The sequence below is a fragment of the Nicrophorus vespilloides genome, unplaced genomic scaffold (assembly GCF_001412225.1).
Source record: "Nicrophorus vespilloides isolate i.1.1-1 unplaced genomic scaffold, Nicve_v1.0, whole genome shotgun sequence".
NCBI classification, from domain to species: Eukaryota; Metazoa; Arthropoda; class Insecta; order Coleoptera; family Silphidae; genus Nicrophorus; species Nicrophorus vespilloides.
In genome coordinates this window covers 10,670-37,696 of record NW_017098675.1, presented here as the reverse complement: position 1 = coordinate 37,696, position 27,027 = coordinate 10,670, and the positions used below count along the sequence as shown (strand labels likewise).

Here is a 27,027-nt window from a genome sequence, read left to right as displayed (position 1 = left end):
ATTGCAACTAGAGCCTCTATCGTCGATTTGGTGCACCTCCGCCCTTCGACGCCACTGCCGCCCCTTCGCCAACGCCCCCTCTGCCGCCTCCTCTGCCGCCACCACCATTTCCACCACTCCTCCACTCAGTCCAAATCGAAGCTCTATACCAGTGTAGTGACATGCAGAGCGCCACACTGTGCTGCTGACTGCCGCCGAACTCGCCACACAAAGGGATGGGATAGCGACACAAAACTTCGCGAAACAAATCGAACTATCAACAAGGTTAGTCGAAACTTTTTCAAACTTTCGCCAATCCATCCCATGCCTTCGAACAGCGCACACCTACGGATTTTCAAATTTTCTTCACAAAATTTTACTCAAAATAAAATTTGAAAATTCCCATCTTCAAAAAAAAAAAATTTTCTTTTAGGACAAGAAAAAAATAATAACAAAAATAAGTTAAATATAAAGCTTAACATTAAGAAATTGAATAAGAATATTCTCACAAAATTTCTTCGGAAACTTTTGAAAAACTTTTACTTTTCGCAATTCAAGTTTATAAGCAAAGTATATAAACTCAATCATAAACAATTCGAAGAGTTCGCATTCGCAACTTTCGTTGAGTTTCTTCGATTCGAACGGAGCGCGAACTTTCTTCCGTACACGCGATTTGCACGCGCGTGCGAAAATCAATGCTATAACATGAGGATCCCGGCAAGCGAAAGTAAATCTGCGCTCCGTTCGTTCTTCCTCTCTCGTTTTATTTTTCTCTCCTTTAACTTTGTATCCGCTTCTGCTTTTCTATTTTTCATTTTATACCGTCCCGGTTGGTTAAATAAATTGCGCGCTCGGAAAGTCGATCTCAACTCCCATTCAGTTATGCGAAATGTTATAAATAGCAGATTTATTTATAGAATACTATCATTTTACTACGGCGCGCGTATTTATGCACATATATACGGACACAAAGGTTCGCCAAACCAGGCGGAAAATAACAAAAGCTTTATCCTTTTAATTGCATTGCGACGACGATTTTACTTTCAGTACAATTGGAATTTCACTTTTGTTTGCACTTAAGTGATCTTTCCCTACAATCTATTCAAAGCTTCGACCCTATTTATTTACCTTATTTATCAAACCAAATCCACAACTTTACAAAATAACAAATACCAAATAAAGATAAATAAAAACAACAACAAAGGTAACCTCTTTCATGCCTTATCCTGTTTAACCAAATTGCTTTGTTTCTGCTTTTTTTGTAGCAAATGTGCATATATTCGCTGTTATTAACGTTACTCGCAAAGAGGCGATCGTTTCCCATTTACATAACATTATGATAAGCGGTTTAATAACGTTACATGCGGAAACCAGCGCGTGATATTGTGCTGCTACAGGATACACATATCGCTTAATTTAATCTATCGATCGTACATACACACACGCACACACAAACAGGCTGTGTCGTTTAATTTATTTCTCGTTGTTGTTTTTCTCTCGTCGTATAATTTTTTTGAGTATGTACATTTATGTTATTTACAGTATGCGATTGGGGGACATACGCTGTTTTTCCTATATTCCTATATCCTATGCGATATACGTATTTCACCCAGTCGCACATCTGGGTTGAATCGATCTATACTCTGTTTCAATTAAATCATTTACGCATATAAATTTGCGTTAATTATGATACAGCGATATTATGCAAGAATGTAAATTTGGTAAGGGTAATCCGCTTTATTGTAAGCCGTTTATTATCATTCAGGGGTGGGCGTACTTTAGCATACAAATTTCATACAACTTTATTTGTATTAAAATAATGTTAAAAATAGTTTTTTTTTAATAAATATATCTTAATTCTTGAATAATATTGATTATGTTAGGAAAAACATGAATTATAGATAAAATATGAAATCTCTTAATTTTACTTATATCCAAATTTAATATGTTTTTCCGTTAAAAAAGTAAATCTAGATTGAAGACTTAAAACGTTTGTTCGGTATATCGTGGTTGTTTTGTTGCCCAGTCCTGAGTTTATTTGATTTATTATGAGTTTGTGTGATGTTGATGAGTAAATGACGGATTTGGGACGACAGATTGGGAACGCGTCTCTAAAGGAGATCGAAGATGATTGATCCTTCATCCTCCGAGGAGGACACCGATGAGGAACACGGACCGCAACATCCCGGTCATCATCCAAGCACGCGATCACGCGGCGATGCCCACCATCAGGTCAGCCAGGTTTGCTTGAAGATATAACCGTATTCAGCGTTTTCATGGTACCATTGGATTTCATTTAGGCGGAAAGCTCGCCCTACCATCACGCGCATTCGTCTGATGGAGGTGGCGGAAGCGGTAGCTTGGAAGTACCGAACAACTCGGGCGCTGCCACCAGGTCATTGTCACCATCAAGTGCCGTCTCCGCGGAAACCCTTAGTCATAGCGTGGGATCGTCTCGAGCGAATTCCTTGCCTAGACCAACGAGCCCTTCGCCCTCGGTCGCCTCAGAGAAGACGGAGGTTGACATCCAGGAAAAACAGGAACGCGAGGAGGAGGAACGGAAGAGACGCATACAGCTCTACGTGTTCATTTCAAGGTGCATAGCTTATCCATTCAATGCTAAGCAACCGACGGACATGACGAGACGTCAGACCAAAATCACGAAACCCCAATTAGAAACTATCAGCGCTCGATTTCAAGTAAGGAAACGCGAAGACATCAGAAACGACAAATCCATTGACGATCTTCTTTTTCTTTTCTGTTTTCTTCAGAGCTTCCTCAAAGGCGAAACGCAAATAATGGCCGACGAAGCTTTTCAAAATGCAGTACAAAGTTATTACGATGTTTTTTTGAAGTCTGAAAGGGTGATAAAAATGGTGCTCTCAGGTGCTTGTTCTCAATACGATTTTAGAGAAGTCTTCAAGAACAACATAGAGAAACGAGTTAGGTACTCATCCGCTCATTGCTTAACAGCGGCAGTCTCATGTTTTCATCTGCTCGTTTTTGTTTTTTCATGTACGCAACAGGTCTTTACCAGACATGGAGGGCCTTAGCAAAGAAACCGTCTTTACCTCATGGATGGCGAAATTCGATTGCATTTTGAAAGGTGCTTATTTCTTATATACATTTTTTTCCGATAATTTCACTCATCCAGCAATTCTTGCGCTTTTATCTAATCAGGTTTAGGAGACGAAGACACGAAAAGGCCTTCAAGGATGCAACAGCAATCCCTTAATTCCGAACTAATTTTATCTAAGGAACAACTATACGACATGTTCCAACAGATATTAGGAGTTAAGAAATTCGAACACCAGCTACTGTTCAACGCCTTAATGGTATGTGCATGCACTCAAGTTGCAAAGAGAAAAAGCTTTTGCTGAGAGAGAGTATTGTTATTTTAGCTCGATTCCGCGGATGAACAAGCCGCAGCAATAAGACGCGAACTAGATGGTAGAATGCAGCGCGTCTCCGAAATGGAGAAGGTAACATAATAATATATAACTATAAACCACATACATGAATGTACACACATAAAACATACATACATAAAAGCCACCGTAAAACAGTGTCGATCGCAACGTGAACTGAGTTGTTTTTGCAGAATCGCAAATTAATGCCAAAGTTTGTGCTAAAAGAAATGGAATCACTATACATAGAAGAATTAAAATCGTCGATAAACCTTTTGATGGCGAACTTAGAATCGCTGCCGGTCTCGAAAGGATCGATGGACTCGAAATATGGCTTGCAAAAACTAAAACGATATAACCACAGGTTGCACAACCATAATAAACCATATACAATGAAGCACCTTTTGATGAATTATGTTACTTCTTTTAGATCCCAAGGATCTTTAGCAAAATTAGAAGGAGATTCCGCGGATAGCGATACGCAACTAACAAAACTTGATGTAGTTTTAACTTTTCAATTAGAGGTAACCGATTGAAACGGAAACCTCGTTTTGTTCTTTGAACGTAGTTATTTTAGGTGGTGGTGATGGAAGTCAAAGGTCTGAAGTCATTGGCGCCCAATAGGATCGTCTACTGTACGATGGAGGTGGAGAGCGGCGAGAAGCTTCAAACCGACCAGGCGGAGGCGTCGAAACCGATGTGGGATACCCAGGGAGATTTCTGCACGACCCATCCACTTCCAGCTGTCAAGGTGAAACTCTACACGGAAAATCCAGGAATGCTAGCTCTGGAGGATAAGGAGCTAGGAAAAGTTGTACTGAAGCCAACGCCGCTTTCATCAAAGGTAACGACGATAGATTAGTGAAGCCGACAGCAGCAGAAGTAAACATTTAGGGATTCTTAAAGGCACCGGAATGGCATAAAATGACTATACCGAAAAACCTGCCCGATCAAGATCTGCGAATCAAGATTGCGTGCCGGATGGACAAGCCATTAAACATGAAGCATTGTGGATACCTCTACGCTCTAGGAAAATCGGTTTGGAAGAAGTGGAAGAAGCGGTACTACGTGTTGGTTCAAGTGTCGCAGTATACGTTCGCGATGTGCAGTTACAAAGAGAAAAAATCAGAGCCATCGGAGATGATGCAGCTCGATGGTTATACAGTCGATTACATCGAAGCTTCAAACGGTAAATAAATACACGCTGCTATTTCGTCACCGTATTTCATCCTACATCCAATCCACCCCCCGTGCAAAGTGTACTTCAAACATTCAACTTGTGTTCTTTTTTTTTGTTTCTCTTCATTCTGTTTACCTGCCGGGTTTTAAAGCGAACCTGATGGTTGGAATGGGTAAGCGTAAGTTGCACTGATTTCTATTTGCTGAACTCGTCACGCGGTATGTAATGCGCGGAAATTTTAGATCTGGAAGGTGGCAGGTTTTTCTTCAACGCAGTTCGCGAAGGTGACAGCATCTTATATGCCAGCGACGACGAGAATGAATGCCATTTGTGGGTGATGGCAATGTACAGAGCGACAGGGCAATCTCACAAGCCGACACCGCCAGTCACGCTGCAAGACAAGAATTCTACTATCTCCAAAATACAAGGTGGTACGTCTCCGGATATGGGACGATCCTAAGATCCGTTGTTCACGCACGACTTCGTTGGTTATTTGCAGATGCGGACAGAGCACGCAAGCACGGTATGGAGGATTTCATTTCGGCAGATCCTTGCACGTTCGATCACGCAACCCTTTTCAAATTACTACAAAATCTCACGTTGGAATACCGTTTGAACGATCCGTATTGCTCACTGGTGATTTAATTCGACGATCTGCCTCCTATCAATCCAATTCACGATTTATTTTCGCAGGGCTGGTTCAGTCCAGGTCAGGTCTTCGTCCTCGACGAATACTGCGCCCGGTACGGTGTTCGTGGTTGCTACAGACACCTCTGTTACCTATCCGATTTGTTAGATCGGGCTGAGAAAAACGTGATGATTGACCCGACTTTGATACATTACAGCTTCGCCTTCTGCGCCAGCCACGTGCACGGTAATAGGTATGTAGCATTTCGATGATTAGAGTTAGAAAAACTTGATTAATTGACAACAACAGTAATGACTTCAGACCCGACGGCGTTGGTAGCGTAACGCACGAGGAGAAAGAGAAGTTCCAGGACGTGAAAGAGAGACTCCGAGTTTTGCTCGAGGGTCAGATTACTAATTTCCGGTAAAGAAACAAACCTCGCTACCTAAGAGAAACAATCGACACCTGACGCGTATATTCTTTGCTTTGTTTCTTTCCCCGTGTTCGCAGGTTCTGTTTCCCATTCGGTAGACCGGAGGGAGCGCTCAAGGCAACGCTATCATTACTCGAGAGGGTTCTGATGAAGGACATCGTTACGCCCGTTCCACCAGAGGAGGTCCGAGGTATGATCAAGAAGAGCTTAGAGACAGCGGCGTTGGTCAACTACACGCGACTATCCAACGAGGCGAAAATCGAAGGTGCGAAATCCTCTATCCTTCCATCACACACATACAATACCTTTCAAACCCATTTTTTTTATGTCTGTTTGCACTCTGCGAGTCATCGATTTCGGCTTATCTTAGGCTTTGCGTCTTTTTCTTTTCTTTACGATTTTTGCAGAGGATTTGCGCGGGGAGCAGATAGTGTCACCGAAAAAAAAGCTCGATGATTTGATTCATCTGGCGGAGCTTTGCGTTGATCTGTTGCAGCAAAATGAAGAGCACTACGCCGAGGTGAGTACTGTATGTCTGATGGGGGCGAATGTGAAACTATCAATTAATCAAAAAGATATTCTTTTGTTCAATTTGTTCAATGAATATCTGCTAATGAGGAAATTATCAATTTAAACGCGTCCAGCAAAACCGTACTCAATTTTCGACTCGACTCGATAATTGCAGCAACACTTCCCCAATTTTAAATTAATATATATTTCAATTTCAATTATTTTTTTAGAAAACACTTATTTTTAATAGTTTACTTTAGGATACCCAACGCGTTTTTTTAACTGGTTTTAATGTATATGTCTACTGTTTTTGATGTTATTTTGTAACTCGTTTGTAACCCCTCGTATTTTACTTGTGCTCTATTTTTCTCTCTCTATTTCTATCTACCTATGACTCTTTCTCTCTATCTATCTGTCTCTCTATATCTATATCTATTTCTATATATATATGTATATTAATCAGTATATGTATGTATGTATAAATTAAATATGTGTTTTTGATTTGTATTATTTGTTGTCGATTTTGGGTGGATCTCTTCGAGATGTAGGATGTGGATGCTGGGGTGCTTCCGATTCCATCTCGAAGAGGTCCTGAATGAATATTTTTTATTAATGTTGTCTGTAATTCTGTGTGTACATGCAAGCAGCTGCGAAAGGCTGAGCGGCAAACATCGGCCCAACCTTCGAGCGCGAATTCGGGCACGAATACGGGCACTCCGAGCCGCGATGCTAAGCAGCAAAGCTCTGTGTATCGCTATTGCATGCCACAGCATGCCACTTACACCCCACCAGACCCCACGGCACGTACATTCTATTTATTCTATTCTATTCTATATTTTGTTCGTTCGTTTCGTTTTTTCTTTCTTTTTCTTTTTCGTTCTCGTTCCTTGCTGAACGGCTCCGGTATGCGACTCCTGACTCTACGGGACACATCTGTCCCCTACTGTCAGCAATTTGCCAACCTCGAACCTATTGCCATCAGCCCAGCCCGCATAGTTTACTAACGGCTGCGGCTTTTGTTTCCATCAGTTTCACCGCAAATGCGGCTTCCACGAATTATGTTCCACGTGACTTAGTCCACGTCCATAGCCTTGGAACTAATTTACCGCGGTTTCCAATAAACTTCACTCGAATTAATCACGAGAAACGGAACTAAGAAAACATCTAATAATTACACAATCTAATCGACATACCTCAATTTCAATTCATAAACAATAATGAAAAACCACATTTCTCTCTACAAAATTTTACTTTAAGAAATTAGGAAATTAATATATGTAATCACAATAATGGAACATCCAACAATTCAATGAATCTCAATATATATTCATAATTAATACACAAAAAGACACCTTCTTCGTTACAAAAAATAAAGGTTAAAATTAATTTAAAAGAGTATTAAAATTTATAAACAATACACAAAAGCAATGAAAAGTGTATTTTCAAAAAAAATTAAATTAATTTAAAAAGTTTTTATTCTTCTCTATAAGAAATATCCAGTAAATAAAAGTCATAAATAATTAAAGTGAATCTTAATAATTTTTCAAGTTCAATGCAATTACCGGTATCCTTGAACCTTAACGAACGATTTCCTAATCGAATTGAAAACAATTGCAAATAATCCTGACCTGGAAATCTCGTAAGTCTATCAGACGTCTAACAGAGTAACCTTGAGTGATTAAAAATTGACGTCGAAGTTTGCGAGATATTTGGAGCGAAACGGAAATGTGTCAGTGTAGGAAAATGTTGTTCGTTGTGAGGAATTGCTTTCATCTGACTCGAAAGCTCCCGTTCGCAATTTCACACTCTATCATCTCACGAGAAACGAAATCTATATTGCATACATCAAATTGGCGTAGGTCCAAAAACCTACCGTTGCATAAAAACTTGGACGACCTCCAAATTTTTCCAACCGCAATGAAGATTTTTTTTTTATTATAACGTGCACTTTTATTTTAAACTCCAAGTGTTTTGCAATTAAAAGTCTAGTCAGCATTTTCGAACTAATAATATAATAATGCAAAAAAAAATCAATTTTTATTTAATATTTATATGAATTTTTAATATTTCAATCGAATTGAAATTATACAAATTAATAAATTATTATTATCCTGGAGATATTAATTAGTAAAAATCAATGATTAACGTTAAAGCACTATGAAGTTATCAATAATTGATAACAGTGTTTCAGTCAATAGAGATTAGTCTTATCATAATCCATATGCCGTTATAAAATGTTTCTGAAAATTTTCATTGATAAATTGAAAATCAATGTACGATAATATTATTGTGTCGCAATTAATTAAATTTGCATGCGACAATGCATCATCGGCCAACGACTTGTTTACGGGTCAACGGGCGTTGCGTAATTGAGTTCATAAAAGCGAATTAAATCCATATGAAAGCCTGAATCAATGCAAATTGATATGCGAAATGATTTGCCTCTATTCAAATGCAATTTCCAAGTAAAAACATATAATCTCTCAATTGATGACACATTTTGCATGGAAATAATCCACCCGATTTTCAATTTTTTTTTCCCTTTATGGGTCAGCATGGAACAAAGGGCTATTAAAACCCTTTTGTAAATAGAAAGCAAAAAAAAAAAAGAATCTCAACTAAGCTTTAATATCTCTCATTATTACAACTGAAAGCTTTTGTCGTGCGTGTTTAAATTGCGATTAAAAATGAAACAAAGACTTCATTGAGATCAATGGAAAACGTTTTATGGGAAAGCTTAATTAAGTTAACACACGTAAGCTGAATGAGTATCTGGAAAGCAATTACGGAAAAAACCGCGCTATTTGCTAGAACTATTCGAGTTTCCCGCTTTAATTAAAACCGTGCGCATAATGAACATGAATTACTTTATTTAATTAATTTTAATAATCGCATATATCTGTATATGCGCTTTCTATATTCAGGATTACGTAATTCTGGGACGCAGGATCCAATTCCAACAAATTTAACTGCAGTCCGGCATACAATATAAGCGTTGTACAATGCATGAATGAAACGTTGCTCATTGTGTTGCGTTTGCTGTTTGGTAATTGAATTTTGACGTTTCCGATCGATATACTTCGGTATTTCCAAACAAAAGTATTTGCCATTTTTAATTGCAATTAATACATACATCAATATTTGTATTAACTAATTGATATTCATTTATTCAAACGCACGTAAACTTCAATTTTTTTTTATTAGATTTCGCACAAAATTTGCAAATTACGTTTCCTAAATAGAAGAATTAACTTGGAAAAATAACAAAACTAAAATACTTATAAAATCATAAAAAAATTGGAAATAATTTAATTATTTCTTTTCAAAAATAATATTAAAAGTTTTTCTTTTCAGTAAAACAATTTCTTACAAAACAAAAAAAGCAATATTGTACAAAGCAATTTATTATTATTGAAAATACAAATTTTACTATTATAATAATTTTTTTTAAGTAAATTCATTTTTTTTAAGTAAAATAGTTTAAATAATAATATTTTACTTTTAATAATATTAACTTGAAAAAATGACAAAACTAAAATACTGATTAAATCATAAAAAAATACGTATAAAATTTGGAAATAATTTAATTCTTTCTTTGCAAAAATAATATTAAAAGTTTTTCTTTTCAGTAAAACAATTTCTTACAAAACAAAAATAGCAATATTGTACAAAGCAATTTATTATTATTGAAAATACAAATTTTACTAATATAATTTATTTTTTTTAAATTCATTTTTTTAAGTAAAATAGTTTAAATAATAATATTTTACAATGCGTTTTATTACTGAATACGTTTCTGATTTGAATTGTATTGAAATAATGAAACAGTTTCAAATGCAGTAGAAATAACTAAGATTTTGTTAATCAAAATTGCAATGCAATTAAATCGTCTAAATTCGTTCCGGTTGAAACAGTTCGTTATGTAGTATGTAACTAGCAGCAGCTGCAGGCGGTAATTTACGTGTTAGTTTGATTGCGTCGAGCAAAATTGCCTCGGCATAATTTTGGTAATGAACACAAACTGCGTACGTTTCGTTCTAATTTCGAAATTGCAATTCAAGTCCTGAATACACAGACACACAAATAACTCTCGGACTTTGCTGTTAAAGTGCATAAATGGGTCTCTCTCACAGTGCTGATATTTGCATAAATATTTGCTAATTTATATCGCATATGCATGGAACGGTAGCAGGAAAAACAATGAACGAAGCTCTGGGTCAAGGCTGTCCTCATGCATGGCGGGTCGTAATCGCATAACAGAATTGAACATAATCCCATGTTTGGGGAGGACGATTGGATGGTCTATGTGCGATGTGTCCATAAATTCCGATGGGATTCGCGCAATATCTACTATTGAACATCTAACAAGAAAGTCAAAAACAAATACAGGATACAGCAATTACATAAGATGTATTTATAAATTGGTATTTTTAGTTTTCATAATAATTGTTTTGATCGCTTAACGAGTTCTATCTTAAGTTTGAAATAAAGCTTTCATTTATAAATTTCTTGAATAGAAATTTTATACATTTTTATTATTAATCATAAATTTGTTATCTTTATCTTTAATTAATATTTGTTTAATTAATGTAAAAAATATTTATTATATCCACATTTTGTATATTCTTACAACCAAAATGAACTGGATTAATATAAAGAATAGGTTTTTTTTATTATTCAGCTGTGTAAAATATATAATAATGAAGATGTCCATTGGGTATAGAAAGTATACGAGGCGGAAACGGATAACGTTGAGTCCGGTGCGATTTACGTTGGATTACGTAACGCGCATCTGGGGGTTGGGGTGAAAATGTACGGCGTCAGGGAAGCGCTTCGCCCATACTTTATACGGGGATTACCGCATCCGAGAAGCAGCAAAAAGTAGAAAAAGAGTCTTCATCCCATTCAGAAATCGATGTGGAGAACTCGCAGTTTCCCGTCTACGTGACATTCATTCCCCGACACACACACACAGAGAAATTTCATGGTGAGCCGCAACACTCGTTCGAAAACTAATTACATAATGACCGCGCGGCTTTCGTGTGTCCAGCAATATCTTTTCCATTTAATATTTGCGGTCTGCGTAATTACATTTCAAAATTACACCGAACTGCAATGAACAAGTAAACTGTAAAATAGTGCACGGCATTTCATAATTACTTTTCATATACTTCGTGGAAACGGTGGAGTAAAAACGCGTTAACTCTTATTCAGTTATTTAATTAAAATTTACTTCATGCTTTGGAATGTAAATGAAACGCGAGATTCCATTTATTTGCAAATGAAACGCGAAACGCGAGAATTTCAAATTTAAATTTCAGTTAAAAAACAAAATCATTTCATGTTACATTAAAATCACATAACGTAAAACAATTTTCGTGGAATAATCTAAACAGACAAATATTTTAAAATTCTTTACAACATCAGGATACGATAATTCACTTGAATTACTCGGCGCATTCACAATACGAGCATGATTACAGCCCATTATGTAACTGCAGAAAAAAAGAAATGGTTCGAATGTAAAAGTACGGGTGAATTGATTTTCTGATTTGTTTGTTGCGCCAAAGGCAAATAAATATTTAGGTTAATTGATTTTCTCATTACCGGAAATTACATCTTCAAGTCTTTAATATTATTAAAATCAATACATAAAATAATTTCTTTACACATTTTTTCAGTATCCAATTTGTTGTTAACAGTTAGTATAATTTCTATTAATTAAAATAAACTAAAATTAATTAATCATAAATAAAATAACGAACATATGTAAAGTGATCATAGGTTTTTGTATAAAACATTGATGGATGTTCCATTATACGGTGATTATTTATTAAAAAAGTTATTTTGTAGTCGGCATTTAACAACAGGTGGTTTCATTTGGCTTCGCGTATTTTTAAATGCTCGAGTGCACTATAATTATTTTTTTTTCAAATACTTTTGCAACTATACAAAAAAAACTTATTTATTTAATAAAATCAATTAATATAAGAATATTTGTAATCATTAAACGACTTTTTTGTGAATTGAAAATAATGTTAAAAAATTAGAAAAATATTTCTATGCAAATATATGCATATAAAAATACGATATTATAAATATAAATTGAAAATATTAATTAATGTATTTGTAAAGATGGTTGTGAATTATATATTTTTGGAATTGAATAATAGGTGGCAAATTCCTAGTTAATGGCATAGTTAATTACCGGAGTTGGAACAGAAGTGAATTGAGTAAAGACGGATTCGTCCTTTGAAGAGGAACAAGGACGAGTGCGCCGAAATCGAGGATGAACCCTATCCGCAAGTCGCATTGCGCAAAGCTAATTACTGCGGAATATTAATATTCCTAAACAAAACTAAATTGCATACATTGCGAAAAGTGTTCAATCTTTACAATAATTTTCTCATCATTATTTATTTATTTAATTTTCCTTCGTTCCGATTGCGATCCGGTTGCCTCTTCGTCGGATCCCAGTCGGAGGTTTCTTGTTTTAAAAAGTCGTATACATAAGGCAATAATTTTGTAAACAGGTGCCGACTGATGGAGACACAATCCACAATTTCAAATTAAACTTAACAAAAAAAAAATATAATATAATACTACAAACAAACAAAAGAAAATTCTATCTTTCTCTATCTATCTCTATTCTGCCCTCCACTATTATTATATGTATTTTTCGTTAATTATTGTTTTTATATTTTTCGCTCTTTATATAACCCCCCCCGTTGTATTCGCTTTCAGTGTGCATAAAAACAATGTTACATATATTTAACTTCTCGCTCAGGGAAACAAAAAACCTGGGGCATGGAAACACGCAATGTTTTGTACATCGACGGACATACACGAACACACATGCATTAAGTAATGTTTTATTTCAGTTTTATTTTATTGCTGATATCGATTTTCCACCCCTATTCGAAATGGATTCAAACAATTCTATCAAACCTCAAATCCGATTTGGATCCAAACTTGTATTCTCTCTTTCCTAATTGAATTTCAGCTCAACTTCGATTCTTGTATTATGCAATGCGGAAACAAGCAAATCAATAGATTTTGCATTCATCACAATGAATTACATAAATTTTAAATAATCTAAAAAGGTTTTAGTGTTGAAATGCAATTACGTAATCGTCGATTTTGAAAGTACATAAGGAAAAAAAAGCGTTTCGCCACGTGTAATTGATCAGAACACGCAATTAATCACTCTGAATTTAATTACAGGATTTAATTGGCTTCACGTCAAATTCGACACAGTCAATCTTAATAATGACCGAGTAATCCGCGCTCGCACACACGCATATTTCTGTATATATATACGCAAATACATGTAAAAATGTATGTAGAGATTTGCACAAACTTGGATTTTATTTTGTTCGCTCTATTTGATTGCGTTTTTGCCACAAAATCGAATCGTTTTATTGAGTTTTCAATAAATTGGGGTAAACCATTTTTTAATTGCATTTCAACGCTCTTGGTTTATCCGTTGGGTGGGTCTTAAAATCAGGTTTCTCAAGTCAAGGTACTTTCCATGGGGGAATAGGATTAGTGACAGGAGTGCACTTATCTGCAAATTGACCACAGGATGTTTAAGGTTTCCTATCCAATTACTTTGAAAGGATCAGGACAACATCAAGACAAGGCTTGACTTAAATCGTATGATGGATGATTTCCATTGTGCAATCAACATTCATAAATTGGAGCGTAACTTCGTTTATGCCCTTTTGATGATCGGGCACTCACACGATCTAAGACCCTTTGATCTCCGCAGAGTATTGTTGGTAAATAGGTTAGCGTAGTCTGAGAACTCCAACGATACGTGACCCTTCCACCCATACCACCGCATCCAATATCTTCTACACCCCTATCAGTCTACAACAAATGTAAACTTTTTAATACCTATACTTTGACGACCTTAAAAAATACAAATACAATTTGTTTTCATCATCCATCACTATTGTAATATATTATAAATGATGAAATAATTCTCTAGTACATTTTATATTAATATAAACCATTCATTCCACTGTAAATGTTGTTTGAAAACACGAATTAATAATTCGCTTCGTGTAGTTTTAATGCGTTTAAATTTAGCACAAATATACATTATGTTTATTCCACTCACGTATTTAAATTTGTTTGAAACTTTGTTGTTTACAGTGTTTCATTTGATCGGCTTACATTTTGCATATTAACAGTGTTACTAATGCATGTTGTGTGTAATAAATTTTCAATTATATATTTTTGGTAAAATAAGAGACTTTTGATTATGAAGTGTGAGACAAGTGTTAGAAGTTTCTAAGGATTAAGGACCACAGCATCCCAAAGGATTTGGAAAAGTGCTAGTGATCAGGACATTCAAGGATGAAAATATGAACAATTATGTGGAATTTCAAAGGTAAAAATGTAGTTTGATAGATTTTTTTTCTTCTTCTTCTTCTTATCGTTGCGTAATAATTATGTAAAATACCTATCAGCAAACTTGTATTATACTTTACTATATAGTTACAAATTGTCCATTTTTAAATGTGTTTTTAAAAAATATTTATTCAAATTATTTGATTAAAAAAAAACAACTGTCTTTTTGATTAACCGCAAAACAGATATGTGTGGTTTTCATTGAAGTACATTGACCATAGTGTAATATGTTACATATATTGGGATGAGTTGAATCGGATAAAATTAGACCACATAAAATAGAATCAATTCATTCATGAATCAAAGCTGTACACCTTTGAGCTGCAATTTTAGAATCGCCTAGTGTCGGTAATTACGTTCAGCACCGGTAACGCATTTAATTAGGACGCAATGAACATTATCAAATTGTCATGAATGAACGTACTACAAATTAATGAACGTAGAACGTAGCAGATGCACACGGATGCATCCGTTATGGGAAAATCAACATCCTGATTTATTTTCCGATATCCTTTGAAAATTCACTTTCTCTCGGAAAAGAGTCTGAATATACGAAATGTATAAGAAATTCAATTGTGATGCGACCTTTTTGAGGCGCGACGTTCAAGTGATCGGTCTAAATTGAATTTACTTTTATCCTTTCTTTGGATAATTCCATTCCATTTACTTCAGCAAAAAGCCACGCTTAACCATAAAAAAAAGTTATATAATTCATTAAGTGTTTTTGTCTTTTTATTATCTCATTACGAGCATAGAAATTTGAATTCGCTCTTTTCATAACTTTCGTAAGACTAAATGCGTTTTTTTTTTGTTTCACCGACTATAGAAAATGTAGGTTCTTTACGGTGAAGTTGCCTCATTAAAATGCGTTTTATTTTGTTTGAATGTTGAAACTTGGAGTTCTGTTTGATCATTAAATTTTCTTCGTTTTTGGTTGAAAATGTTATTAAAATTCTCGCGCGCTGCATTAAAGGGGCGCTTCGCGATGCTCAAAGAGTAATGAACCAAAGCTACTAGTGCATATTTCATGAATGGCCTTTGTATGTTCGTGCGATGCGTTGCAGAGTTTCGTATTTGTTGATGCTTTAAAGTTGTTAAATCCGTTGCAATGCTGTATCAAAGTGCATGCCGAGCACAAAGGGACGAATCCGCAAATCGGGCGAATTCCAGCTGCTCGTTATGTTGCTGCGGTTCTATTCGCAAACCTTGAAACTCAGTCAATACCTAAGTTATTCAAGAGTAAACTATTTCTATACAACATTTCAGTATAATTAATTGATCGTTTTAAATGTTCTTTAATTTCATTCATAAATATTTTACTACAACAAAAATGTTTGATTTAAAATATTTTAAATTTTTCATTAATTTGTATCTTGTCAACCAGTGATTTTCAAAGTGGAAGTCGCAAAAAATTAATGACAGATCAATCCTGGTTCTTCGGGTGGTCGCAGAAACTTGTCCAAAATTGGGTAAGATTTGGTATGGCAATCGCAAGTCCAACAACCGAAATACCGTCAATCAAATTCCCGACGTTCAAAATCCCGACTGTATTGAAATCCCGACTGTATCAAAATCCCGACTATATTAAAATACCGACAACCATAATCCCGACTGTATCAAAATTCCGACTATATCGAAAATGTTTACAATAACATTTTTAAAATTTTCCGGACTGACTTTTAAATTGTTATTAGTAATAAATAATAACAATTAACAATCTAATTGTATTTGAGATTATTTCATAATGTTAAGTTTTATAATGAATAATTCAACAAAATCAATTAAATTAATAATAATTTATTGTTATTAATAATAAAAGTGTAACACAAGGTGACTACACTCCAAAATAATTTAAAAATGTTATTGTAAAAATTTTCGTTATAGTCGGAATTTTGATACAGTGGGGATTATGTTTGTCGGTATTATGGTTGTCGAAATTTTGATACAGTTGGGATTATGGTTGTCGAGATTTTGATATAGTCAGGATTTTGATACAGTTAGGATTTCGATTGTCGGGCTTGTGATATAGACGCGAACAAACTAACACAAAAAGAATTTTCTTATAAACCTTGAAACTTTGTCAATAAGTAATATATTTATAGCTTCAAGAAAATGTATATGCATTTCTATAGTTTCCCAATTTAATTAAATAATCAATGTCTAATTTACAGAGACTGGATGTTGTCACTGTAATAAATAAAGGATTCAAGGATTCCTGAAATATTTTTTTTTTACTAAAAAATTAATGTTTTTAAATCACTTAAAATGTAGAAAATATATTATAATATAAATAAAACAAATGGTTAGTTGAGTGCAGTGCATTATTCATAAGATTCAGTGAAAATCCTCTCAGAAATAAATCCTTTTATGTACTAGTGATTGAATTAGCCGGGAAAAAAACCGACAATTCCATTGCGCGGTAATTTCCCCAGAGCATATAGTTCAGTTTGGATTTCCATTTGTCGTCAACTTTTTTTATTTTTATATTATATAAAATTTTATTAGTTGAAAAAGTTTTTCACTTTTCCTATTTTGTTCACTTGTATCGCTTTTATATTCTTTGAGTTCTTATCGTATTTACTATTTAACTTTGTAACAGAAACAAGCAAACTTTTCTTTTCTTTTGATTACTCTTTGTTGCGGTCTCTTTTGTCGTAAATTTCCTGCTTTCCTCGCAACTTCCCATCGCCAGGTTTAATAGAAAATTGGTGGAAAACGTAAGAACTTTTACTTGGACCAAACTTTGTTGATAATTCAAACTAAACCAAGAACATCAACGTATTCTTCTTAAATTGACAAAATTTTATAAAAGATTCAATTCACAAAATTTGTAAAAGATTAAATTCTTTGTAATTTATTTGTGAACAAAAACTGACATAATCATACATACATTTTCAAAATCATTTCAATAATAAAAAAAAGATTTAAATTTTTAATAAAATAATATAAATTTAACATAATAACAAAAATGAAAGCGCTAAAATTATTAATTTTCAAATCTAATAAAACTATATATGTAATTTATGTGAATATTCTAAAAGCAGGCGCATCCGCAAATATATATTGGAAGCTTTTAGATCTACAGGGTATCTGGTGCATTAGTAAAGCCAATTCAATTACGCCCACGTTTATCGTAAAATGCATTATCTGTTGAAATACAAAGTTTATAAGTTAGATCGGAAATTTAATATTGTCCATAAAAAATTATGTTGGAAAATTTCTATTAAAAAAAAAATTCTAAGAAAATTATATAAAATTGTTTATGCTGTATATTTGTGGAAATGTTTAATTTACAATCAATTAAATATCCAATTAATTAAATTATACTTATTAAAATTATAATTAGTAACTTATAAATAATCCAAAAGTTTTATTAGATTTTATTCTCTTTAATTAATAATAACTACATCCACTTAATGTGAAAGAAAACCCAATCAATCTAATATAATTATAATAAATTAAAACCATAAAAAATTCAATGAATTAATTAATTTTGTTCTCTAATTAATAATAACTATTTGTATTTAACCTTAATTAAGTAATCTAATAAATTAAAACCGGAGTTTAAGACAATGAAATATTTAATTAATTGAAGTAAAAAATCTATTGTAAATTTAATTAATAACTACATGTATTTAATGTTAAAGAAAATTCAAGTAATGTTACTGTATATAATAAATTAAAATCGACATTTTACGGCTATTAAATATTCAATGAAATTAAGTTCAAATTATATTAAAAACTTGATTAAAATTGTTGCGAAAGTGTTAATTTATTAATGAATGTCAAATAAAATTTTATGTAAAATGAGTTGTTCGGGCGCATGCACCAGTTATTGCGGTTCTAACATCTACGAGGTGTTTCATGTAATACCACGGATATAGAATTTCCAGTGAGAACACAGATCGATCCGCATTGCGGGAGGGCGTTACGTAACGCGCACCGGCTGCCCCGTGGTGTACGGTAATGAGCGCGTGAAAAATGTGTTCATCCGTTACGCAATTAACCGTAATATATCCACATCGAGAATGAACATAAACAGATGATGAATAGTGTTAATATTATTATTATTTAAATGCGGTGCTCAAATCGACGTAATCCATGCAGTATACACCCAGTAATCTTACCTTCGTCCTCGAAGCTCGTCCTTTCCTGCACGTACCAGCACCTCCTCTTGCTTAGAAACAACAATCACTTTTGTTTTGTTTTATTTTTTTTATTATTATTATTTCCAAATCGAGACCACTTTGATAGGTCGCACAGTGTACTTTATCTGGATTCACTTGATGGTAAAATGGAACAAACCAATAAAACTGAGTTATGGCCAAACACAAAATATCATCCCTTGGAAACACACGTAATCCTCGTTTATTGGACGAAGTTTACAAGGATCCTGATTCCACCTCTAAAAATAAATATAACAACAGTAAAAATTTATTATTAATATCAAATATAATATTTCACTTGGATAATATTAAATTATGCGACGTTTACAGTTTTATCGTGAAATAGCTACGTTTTATATACACAATAAGTCTTTGAGTAATCTAAACTTTCCGTTAATTATTAAAACAACAATTAAGATCTCATCCATTATAATTAAGATTCAAAGTTTCTATTCATTTCTCATTTGAAATGAACTTACTTTGTTTCATTTAACTGTTTCAAACTGTTTAATTACATTAAAGTTTTTAAACAAATCTAATACATTTTGTATTAAACAAATTTTGCTTATTGAAATTGAATTATTTAATATTTCTTCGTTATTTACGAACATAAATAATTTCCACATATCAGACAAAATTATTATGTATTGAAAAAATAAATAAATAAATAAATAAATAAAGGATTATAACAAATTTTACATTATTTCTTAAGTACTGAAATTCCAATATTGATTTTATTTATTGAAATGAATATTATATAAAGTATATATCCGATTGCGTGTATATAGAATCAATAATTATAGCAGTCACATGTTCTGTAATTATTAATAGTAATTAGCTTAAGATGAAATTAATTGGATTATAGGAAAAATTACAACGTAAACAAAAACGCAAACTATACACGTGACTTATATTAATATTTCCATATTTGTCTCGTGATTTCGTGGAAACATGATACGTAATTTTCTATCTATATATTTATTTATTTTTACTTTTTGAAGCATTGTTTGGATTCGATTTTGTGTATTCAATTGCACAAAATCAAAGGATTACAGTTTAATAACCCGGCGCATCCACCATTATTTCAAACGGTTCGATTTGTCGTGCATCCAGAGACTAGCAATTACTCCTCCGATCCAATTTAGTTTCGCAATAGAATACGAACCAATTTATATCTTTTACTTCAATTACTTTCATCATTTCGTTATTATTTTACCTCAACAGGTTGATACTCAATACATGTAATTTATAATACAAATCTGGGAGGAATGACCTAGAATCAATAACTCTTCACAATTATAATTAGAAATAAGTAAAGTGTTATTAATATAAATTTGCTGATTGGTATTTTAAATTATTGTTGACTGATAAAAAAAATATATCATTCTACAAATTATTACCAAATTCAATTTGAAATTTAATAATAAAAATTTTAGCTTTTGATCGAAATTAGTATAAAAACGCATTGCATATATATACAAGAAGCGAATACATTGTATGTTTTGTTTGTTTCGAAAGTAATTCAATTAATTTCCATGTCAAAAAATACGCAGGGGAAAAGCGAAACAGCAGCGAGGGTTGGTTTTTAAAACTAGAACGAAACATATATATTTTTAGTTACAATATAAAATGAATTAACAATACACACACACACAGGTAACAGAATAAAAAAAAAATGTAAATGCTTGTTGGTGTTTATTATTCTTTTTCTATATAGGTTTTCCATGCCTCGAGGTGAACAGGGGATAATTTAGGTGTTGTTTTCCCCTAGCGAAGAAATGCTTGTAGTATAATTTCCTGTGGGGGACGAGAAGCGCGTTCAGCGCTCGTAAAAGAAACGGGGGCGCTGAACGCGCGTACGCCCCCCGCGCCCCCGTGTGCCCCCATTACATTATTATTATAACTATCGCCTTGGATTGTTGAACTCTTCCCTGCTGAAACAGCTGTGTGTACTTTCAGTCAGCGCCTGACAATACTATTGTGCATGTATGTTATTTGTGTCTCGATGTGTTGTAATCCTTCAGTAACAAACGAATAATAAAACAAAACTAACGGGAAAATAAAAAAAAAATGAACTATTGGAAATTAGTTTCGGTAGACGGGATCGCATTTGGAGTCGCGCGGACGTACGTGTATGATCATTAGTGTATAAGTTTAGCAACGGTGCAGGAACGTTGCGTTACATCATCAAAATCTCTGGTTCAGCAATACGTAACTTTCCTGCACTGCGCCCGAACCCAAAAGTTCTGATTGGATTGGTGTGTTTAGGCGTTCGCCTGGTTTAGTGATTTGCTCGTCGAACACGCGGAGATATTTTGGTCTCTGTTTGCAGTCGACATGGATCGAGTTTTGGCTGAACAGCCTGCCGACAGTTGGGAATCTTTCCCATTGTTCCAAATATTGAATGATTATCTGCGTGCAGACGGTACGTTTATATCCAAAAGAAATCATTTGGATCCTTCATCGTAACCCGAGTTTTCCGACTTTACAGATAACCTGAAGAACGGCCGCTTTCATCAGCATCTCCGGGACACCTTTGCCCCTCTGGTCGTTCGATACGTCGACCTTATGGAGTCCTCCATCGCCCAATCGATTCATAAGGGATTCGAGAAGGAGAGATGGGAAATTAAAGGGTACTAGTTGATACCAACATTCACCTCTATCCGCTTTAAACCTAGGATGCATATTCACTGCTCAACATATCTCGTTAAATATTATTCCTACATCATAATATACCAACTTTCATGCTTGCTTGCCTTCCGCATCCAAGCTAATTTCCACAAACTTGTAACATTTATGCTTCGCATTTTAAGTAAAAATAATTTAATTTCTGCATTATACAAAGTATTTAAAACGAACATATAATCTTTTTTATATCTAATTTCTATTATATTACTTTTCCATAAAATGTAATACAAATGTAATCATTCGTGTTTTATTATTTAATGCGTTTCCAGTACAAAAATGAAATAACGAGTTTACAAAAAAATAATGTATGTACATAAAAGCTCTGAACTGTAATAAATTTTCACTATCGTAATAACTTTCAAGCCAGTAATTCATTTTATTACGTAATAAAACACTCTAAAGTCATTTAATTTTAGCGTCCCACGAATCCAATCGACGTGAAAACGAAATGCGCAACGGAAATTCAAGTAATCTAGTAAAAGCAAATCACTTTACAAATTTTAGCGAAGTTACAGAAACACAAATTATATATTTATTTCTTAGTGCACATATTTTTTTCTACTGTAATATATTTTAATTAAAAAGTAAATTAAAGCAAAGAAGAGGAAAATAAGTAATTAGATAAATGTTCAGTTCAAAAATTAATTAATTTCGTAAGAATTAATTAAAAAATGTGGATTTCGTTCCTATTATGCTTTATATAAAATATCTATATAATAAAAGTGATTAAAAATATATGAGAAGCAATATAAAAAAGTTCGTTTGAAGTAAAGAATTTTTAAGCATAAATTTGATTTTTTGATTTGTATTTTTCATTTATATGATGCATTTCTATTGAATTCACGGTTAATGCACATCTTTATAAATGCAGGGAATAAATGAAAAACTTTCCATTCGACATTCGATGTTAAGCTCTCTTCTGTTGTTTGGAAAAAAAAAATACAGAAACCGTAGTGAACTTTCTCCAGTTAAATCTAAGGCAAAGGCAATTTGTAATATTACAATCGATTTCAATATTCCACCAATATGAACACAGCTGTATTGGATATTTACATTACTCTGCTCTTTTTTTCAATTTGAAAAGCTTTCAATGTCAATTTCTCTTTACAGAATAAGTTCAAGATCGCATAATATATTATATAATAACGAAACACGTGTTTGAGCTTAACTGAATAGCATTGGTCTTATTAAATTATAATTACGCAATATTTATTTTTTTATTATTTTAGAGAAATTTACAAGGCTTCATATTGAAAAAAAAAATACAGAATATTATATGATGTTATGAAAGTTAACATTATTTTAATGGAAGAACATAATATAGAGATTTGAAAATACTCTTTGTAATACGAGGATGCTGGAGCTCAGAGACTCTTCAAACGTGATCCGAATGTGGATGAGTGATGTATTTACTGCATATAATCCTCAGACATTTTTTTTTTCCAAAGGTCTCAATCCTTTGCGAATTCTTTCTTTGTTGTATATGAAAAATCCGAATACGGATGTGTTTGATGATGGTGTGTGTAAAGGAAATGTAAGCATTTAATCTTTTTTTTAAATGTATCATTCACCGTATACAAGTATACCAGTATATTGATATTGTTGGGAACCTGTCAGATGTGTTTCTATCCATCCATTCCATTCTCAATTTCTGCTACAAACACGGTGAACGCATTAATAATAGATTTCAATATTTGCTGCGTCTATCGATTACCTTTGATTACACGTTCAAAATACAGTGGAAATTACATAACGGCTCAATAATTTTCAACTCTTCAACAGATATTGTATTAATCATATAAGTAGTTTTTATAAACATCATCATAATTATATAGAAAACATTTTTTCAAATTAAATTTTCATTAATCCATTAAAATCTAAATATGAGTAATTTTATTTTAGATTATTTTAAACTCAAATTTACCTATTTATCAATTTATAACTATTTTTAAAAAAATTGAAAAAAATCGTATTATTTTTTTAAAATAAGTGTCTAAACATTGAAATAAATTGAATAGTCCTTTTTTCAGAGCTAAGCTATATTAATGATGTAGTTTTCTTTAGTGTGCAAATAGAAAAGTTCTTTTATTTTATAGCTAAGCTATATTAATGATATATTTCAATTCTATGCAATTGGAATCGTCCTTTTTGTCCTTCGGGTATGCATCCTAGGTGGTTAAAATTTGATAGTCGAAAGGTTTTAGACGCGATGGCTTACCCTTGTCCGTTTCAGTAACGGATGCGCAACGTCTGAAGATCTCTTCTGGAAGCTAGATGCACTTCAGTCGTTCATCAGAGACCTTCACTGGCCGGATGCGGAGTTCAGGCAGCATCTGGAGCAGAGGCTGAAACTGATGGCCTGCGATATGATCGAATCCTGCATCCAAAGGACGGAGGGTGCTTTCCAGCAGTGGCTGAAAAAGAGCGTCACGTTCATATCCACAGATTACATCCTTCCTGGCGAGATGTGCGCCATGGTCAACGTAATTTTAGACGCGAAAAATCAATCGTTCAAACTCTGTGCCGTCGATGGCATCGATGTTGTAAGTTAATAAGCACACACGCACATTTCAGGCTGAAAAAAAAAGCAGAAACTAGACGCTATCTTCTATTGATTTTCCAGCACCAATACCACGCGAAAATCGACGACCAAATTGATAAAACTCTCGCCGCAATGAACACGGGGATGATAAACAAGCTGATGTCGGTGCTAGAAGCAACCCTCTCGAAGTTGTCGCGGTACGATGAGGGTAGTCTAATTGGCTCCATCCTTAGCTTTACGGTGAGAGATTGGAAACTCTCTAAAGGCTCAAATTATTAAACGGCTTCTATTTTTAGAACGTGTCCGGATCCGGTAAGGATATGGGACAAGGATACGTGAATTTCATGCGGAACTGTATGGATCAAATTCGGGGGAAGGTCACGGACGAGCTATGGATTTTGAACTTTTTCGAACAGTGGTATACGAACCAGATCAATATGCTATGCAATTGGTTATCGGAACGATTAGACCATACCCTGCATCCATTCCAATGCACGTGCCTTGCCCACATCGTGAAAGTAATACAATGGAAACCATTCATCTTTTACCCATTTTATGGTTGTCTGTCTTTCCAGAAAGTCTACTCTGATTTCGAGCTACAGGGCGTGATGGAGGACAAGCTGAACTCCAAGGCCTACCAGACGATCGCTCAGAGGATGCAGACGGAAGAAGCCACATGCGCTCTCACCATGGGCCAAGCCGAAGGGTAAGTTCAAACCAAATCGGTTATTTTCTATTGGGTTGGTTTGGGTTTTCTCATTTGTTCGCCGAAATCAAGCGTTCTGTTTTTTATTGGTTTCTTTATAGTGCCGATGGCGTTGAAGACGAGGGAGATAGTAGAGCCAAGCCGAAAGCAAATATCGTTGAGAGCCTCGGCGAGGACGGTAACTACGTATCTAATATAAGCAATCTAGTTACGAATCGCGTTGGTAACATCTTCGGTAAAGGGATCGGTGGACTCAGTACAAAGTTTGGTGGCGGTGCTAGTAGTTGGTTCTAAGAAGTAAACGATATTGAAAAATCTAAAATAAAGAAGAAAAAAAAACAAACCCAATAAAGGATTACATAAAAACGAAATATATACAAAAAAAAAATAATAATAATAACAAAAACAAATAAGCTTTATATTTTCTCATATTATATATTGTATAATGTCAAAATATTGCTGGTAAAACTGGTGGCTTGTGATTTGCGACGATTTCTTTGCTCTCACGATACCAACGCAAGAGAAAATTTAAATGAAAAGAAAATATATGAAAGAATGAAAAAAAAAATATATATAGTGTTAAATAAATATATATTAGACGAAAAAAAATAAATAAATAAACAAACGCGATTTTTTTGTCGTGCGGCTGTGGATGGTCAGAATTTTTGTTTGCCCTCCCCTTACAATATTTTCTTGGCAATGGGGATTCACTGCAATTTTGCTCATCCCCAACCACAGACACCAATGACATATATATATATAACACACACACATATGAAAACACGAAGAAGAAAACGGAAGTTGCAATATCATGTAATAATATTATTATTTTAGAACTAATACATAGCGATCTTTGATTACTGAGTGCGTATTATATAACTGCGCGTAGACGAGAGGAATGTTTAGTGTAGTCTTCGCATCGGGTGGTTTCGCGGAAAGGCCGTTCATACTGGATGGTCAATATCATTTATGCCCGATTTATGCTCTTCGATTCAAGTAAAACAAAAACCAAAAAAAAACGGATAATCTTATATCCTAATGCGTGGGTATTTTGAAAAGCTATGACCTGATATTGATAATAGGATTTCTGTTAAATAGGCTTTCATACTTTTGTCCATCCACTACACGTCATGTCCATCCCACACCTACATCGGACGGAAGGTCAACGCTTCAACGTGTTTAAAGCGGATGTACTCATGTGCGAACAAAGCCTCCCTCGAGGATGGTTCAGCTCGCACACACCCTCGCTCACGCACACGAATTTCTCCCTCTAACCGTATATAATTAACTTCCCAACTTTTCTAAAGCCCCGCTCCACAGGAATTTCAACCGAACAGAACTCGGTCAACTATTTAAACACCGATTAGACAACCTTACAAATTACGACAAGTCCCAGCGGTATGCAAAACGCGGCGTTTTCTCGATTACGTAAAATCACAGGTCAAAAATTTAACAGGGATTATTGCTTCAATCAAAAACAATATTTTTTAATCAAAATAATTAAATTGACCTTTACGTTTAAAACGCGTCATTTTTTTGTCCAATTACATGATTTTTTTTCAACCTACACCATATTTAATTAACTTGACATTTACTTTCCAACTTCTATTAGCTTCTATATTTGCTAATTAAATGATTCTATAAAAATCAATAAATTTTATTAATATAACAAAATATATAATTAGAAGTTTTTAAGTTAATAAAGTAAAATTAATTATAAAATATAAAATTCGCCTTATAATTAATATTACAAATTTTCAATCGAAGTCAAAGTGAACACCAACATTAAGAAAAGAACACCAATTTCTTTTTAATTTCTAAGATGCGATCGAATTAATATTTTAAATTAATTTAAAAAAAAAATGATCTTAATGTTTTTATGTTGCATTATATAATAAAAATCATATAAATATAATTAAGTTTGGAGAAAATCATGTAATTAAAATAGAAATATGATGCAAAAGTTAATTAATTTCGTAATAATATTGCGTTAAATTTCAAATAAAATCAATACAAACATGAATTCAACGTCAAAACGCCGCTTTTGTTGTTGGGGTAAATAAAGTTAAATGACATGAGGATAAGGACAATTAAATTGAAATTTCCTAGGGCTTCCTCTGAGCACGTTATGAAAAGTGCACTACATGCTAGGAAATATGTATACTGAAGAAAGGACAAAGTAGAAGAAAAAGAGAGAGAGAGAGAGAAAAATTGACGTCGTTGCATTTAAAGCACGACACGCTTTGAATATTTTAAAACCTTCCGCAATATATGCGCATTAAGTTTAACACGCTTACGAGGTGTTTCTTCGGCAGAAATCGATGTTTTAAACGAAAATTTATGCACTGAAAGGAGTAATAATAAAAATAA

The 27,027-nt window shown here is 33.7% G+C and overlaps 1 protein-coding gene across 7 annotated transcripts; it reads left to right on the top strand.

Moving 5' to 3' along the window:
- On the top strand, positions 1-24,989 carry LOC108562997 (calcium-dependent secretion activator). 7 transcript variants are annotated; one of them, XM_017921525.1, is made up of 26 exons: positions 3-264; positions 2,076-2,220; positions 2,280-2,678; positions 2,751-2,926; positions 3,006-3,085; positions 3,160-3,314; positions 3,381-3,461; positions 3,581-3,750; positions 3,817-3,910; positions 3,964-4,230; positions 4,281-4,575; positions 4,718-4,744; positions 4,809-4,994; positions 5,066-5,202; positions 5,260-5,447; positions 5,504-5,617; positions 5,705-5,892; positions 6,035-6,147; positions 6,785-6,937; positions 20,990-21,146; positions 21,213-21,354; positions 23,643-23,952; positions 24,033-24,191; positions 24,248-24,469; positions 24,527-24,657; positions 24,759-24,989. In XM_017921525.1, the coding sequence occupies exons 2-26, from the start codon at positions 2,107-2,109 to the stop codon at positions 24,949-24,951; spliced, it is 4,251 nt and encodes a 1,416-aa protein (XP_017777014.1). In that variant the 5' UTR covers positions 3-264; positions 2,076-2,106; the 3' UTR covers positions 24,952-24,989. The 7 variants fall into 7 exon arrangements, with proteins under 7 accessions (XP_017777017.1, XP_017777016.1, XP_017777014.1 ...); XM_017921524.1 differs by having other exon boundaries at positions 4,809-4,997; XM_017921522.1 differs by having other exon boundaries at positions 2,076-2,211; positions 3,581-3,910; positions 4,293-4,575; positions 4,809-4,997.
- Positions 24,990-27,027: the final 2,038 nt, after the last annotated feature.

What these genes read in the sequence shown, in the direction of transcription:
- LOC108562997 (XM_017921521.1), top strand. Translation starts at nt 2,107, where the DNA reads ATGATTGATCCTTCATCCTCCGAGGAGGACACCGATGAGGAACACGGA. An exon ending in TTACATCGAAGCTTCAAACG is followed by an intron (nt 4,576 to 4,717) that starts GTAAATAAATAC and finishes CGGGTTTTAAAG; the next exon opens with CGAACCTGATGGTTGGAATG. An exon ending in ATGAAGAGCACTACGCCGAG is followed by an intron (nt 6,148 to 6,784) that starts GTGAGTACTGTA and finishes ACATGCAAGCAG; the next exon opens with CTGCGAAAGGCTGAGCGGCA.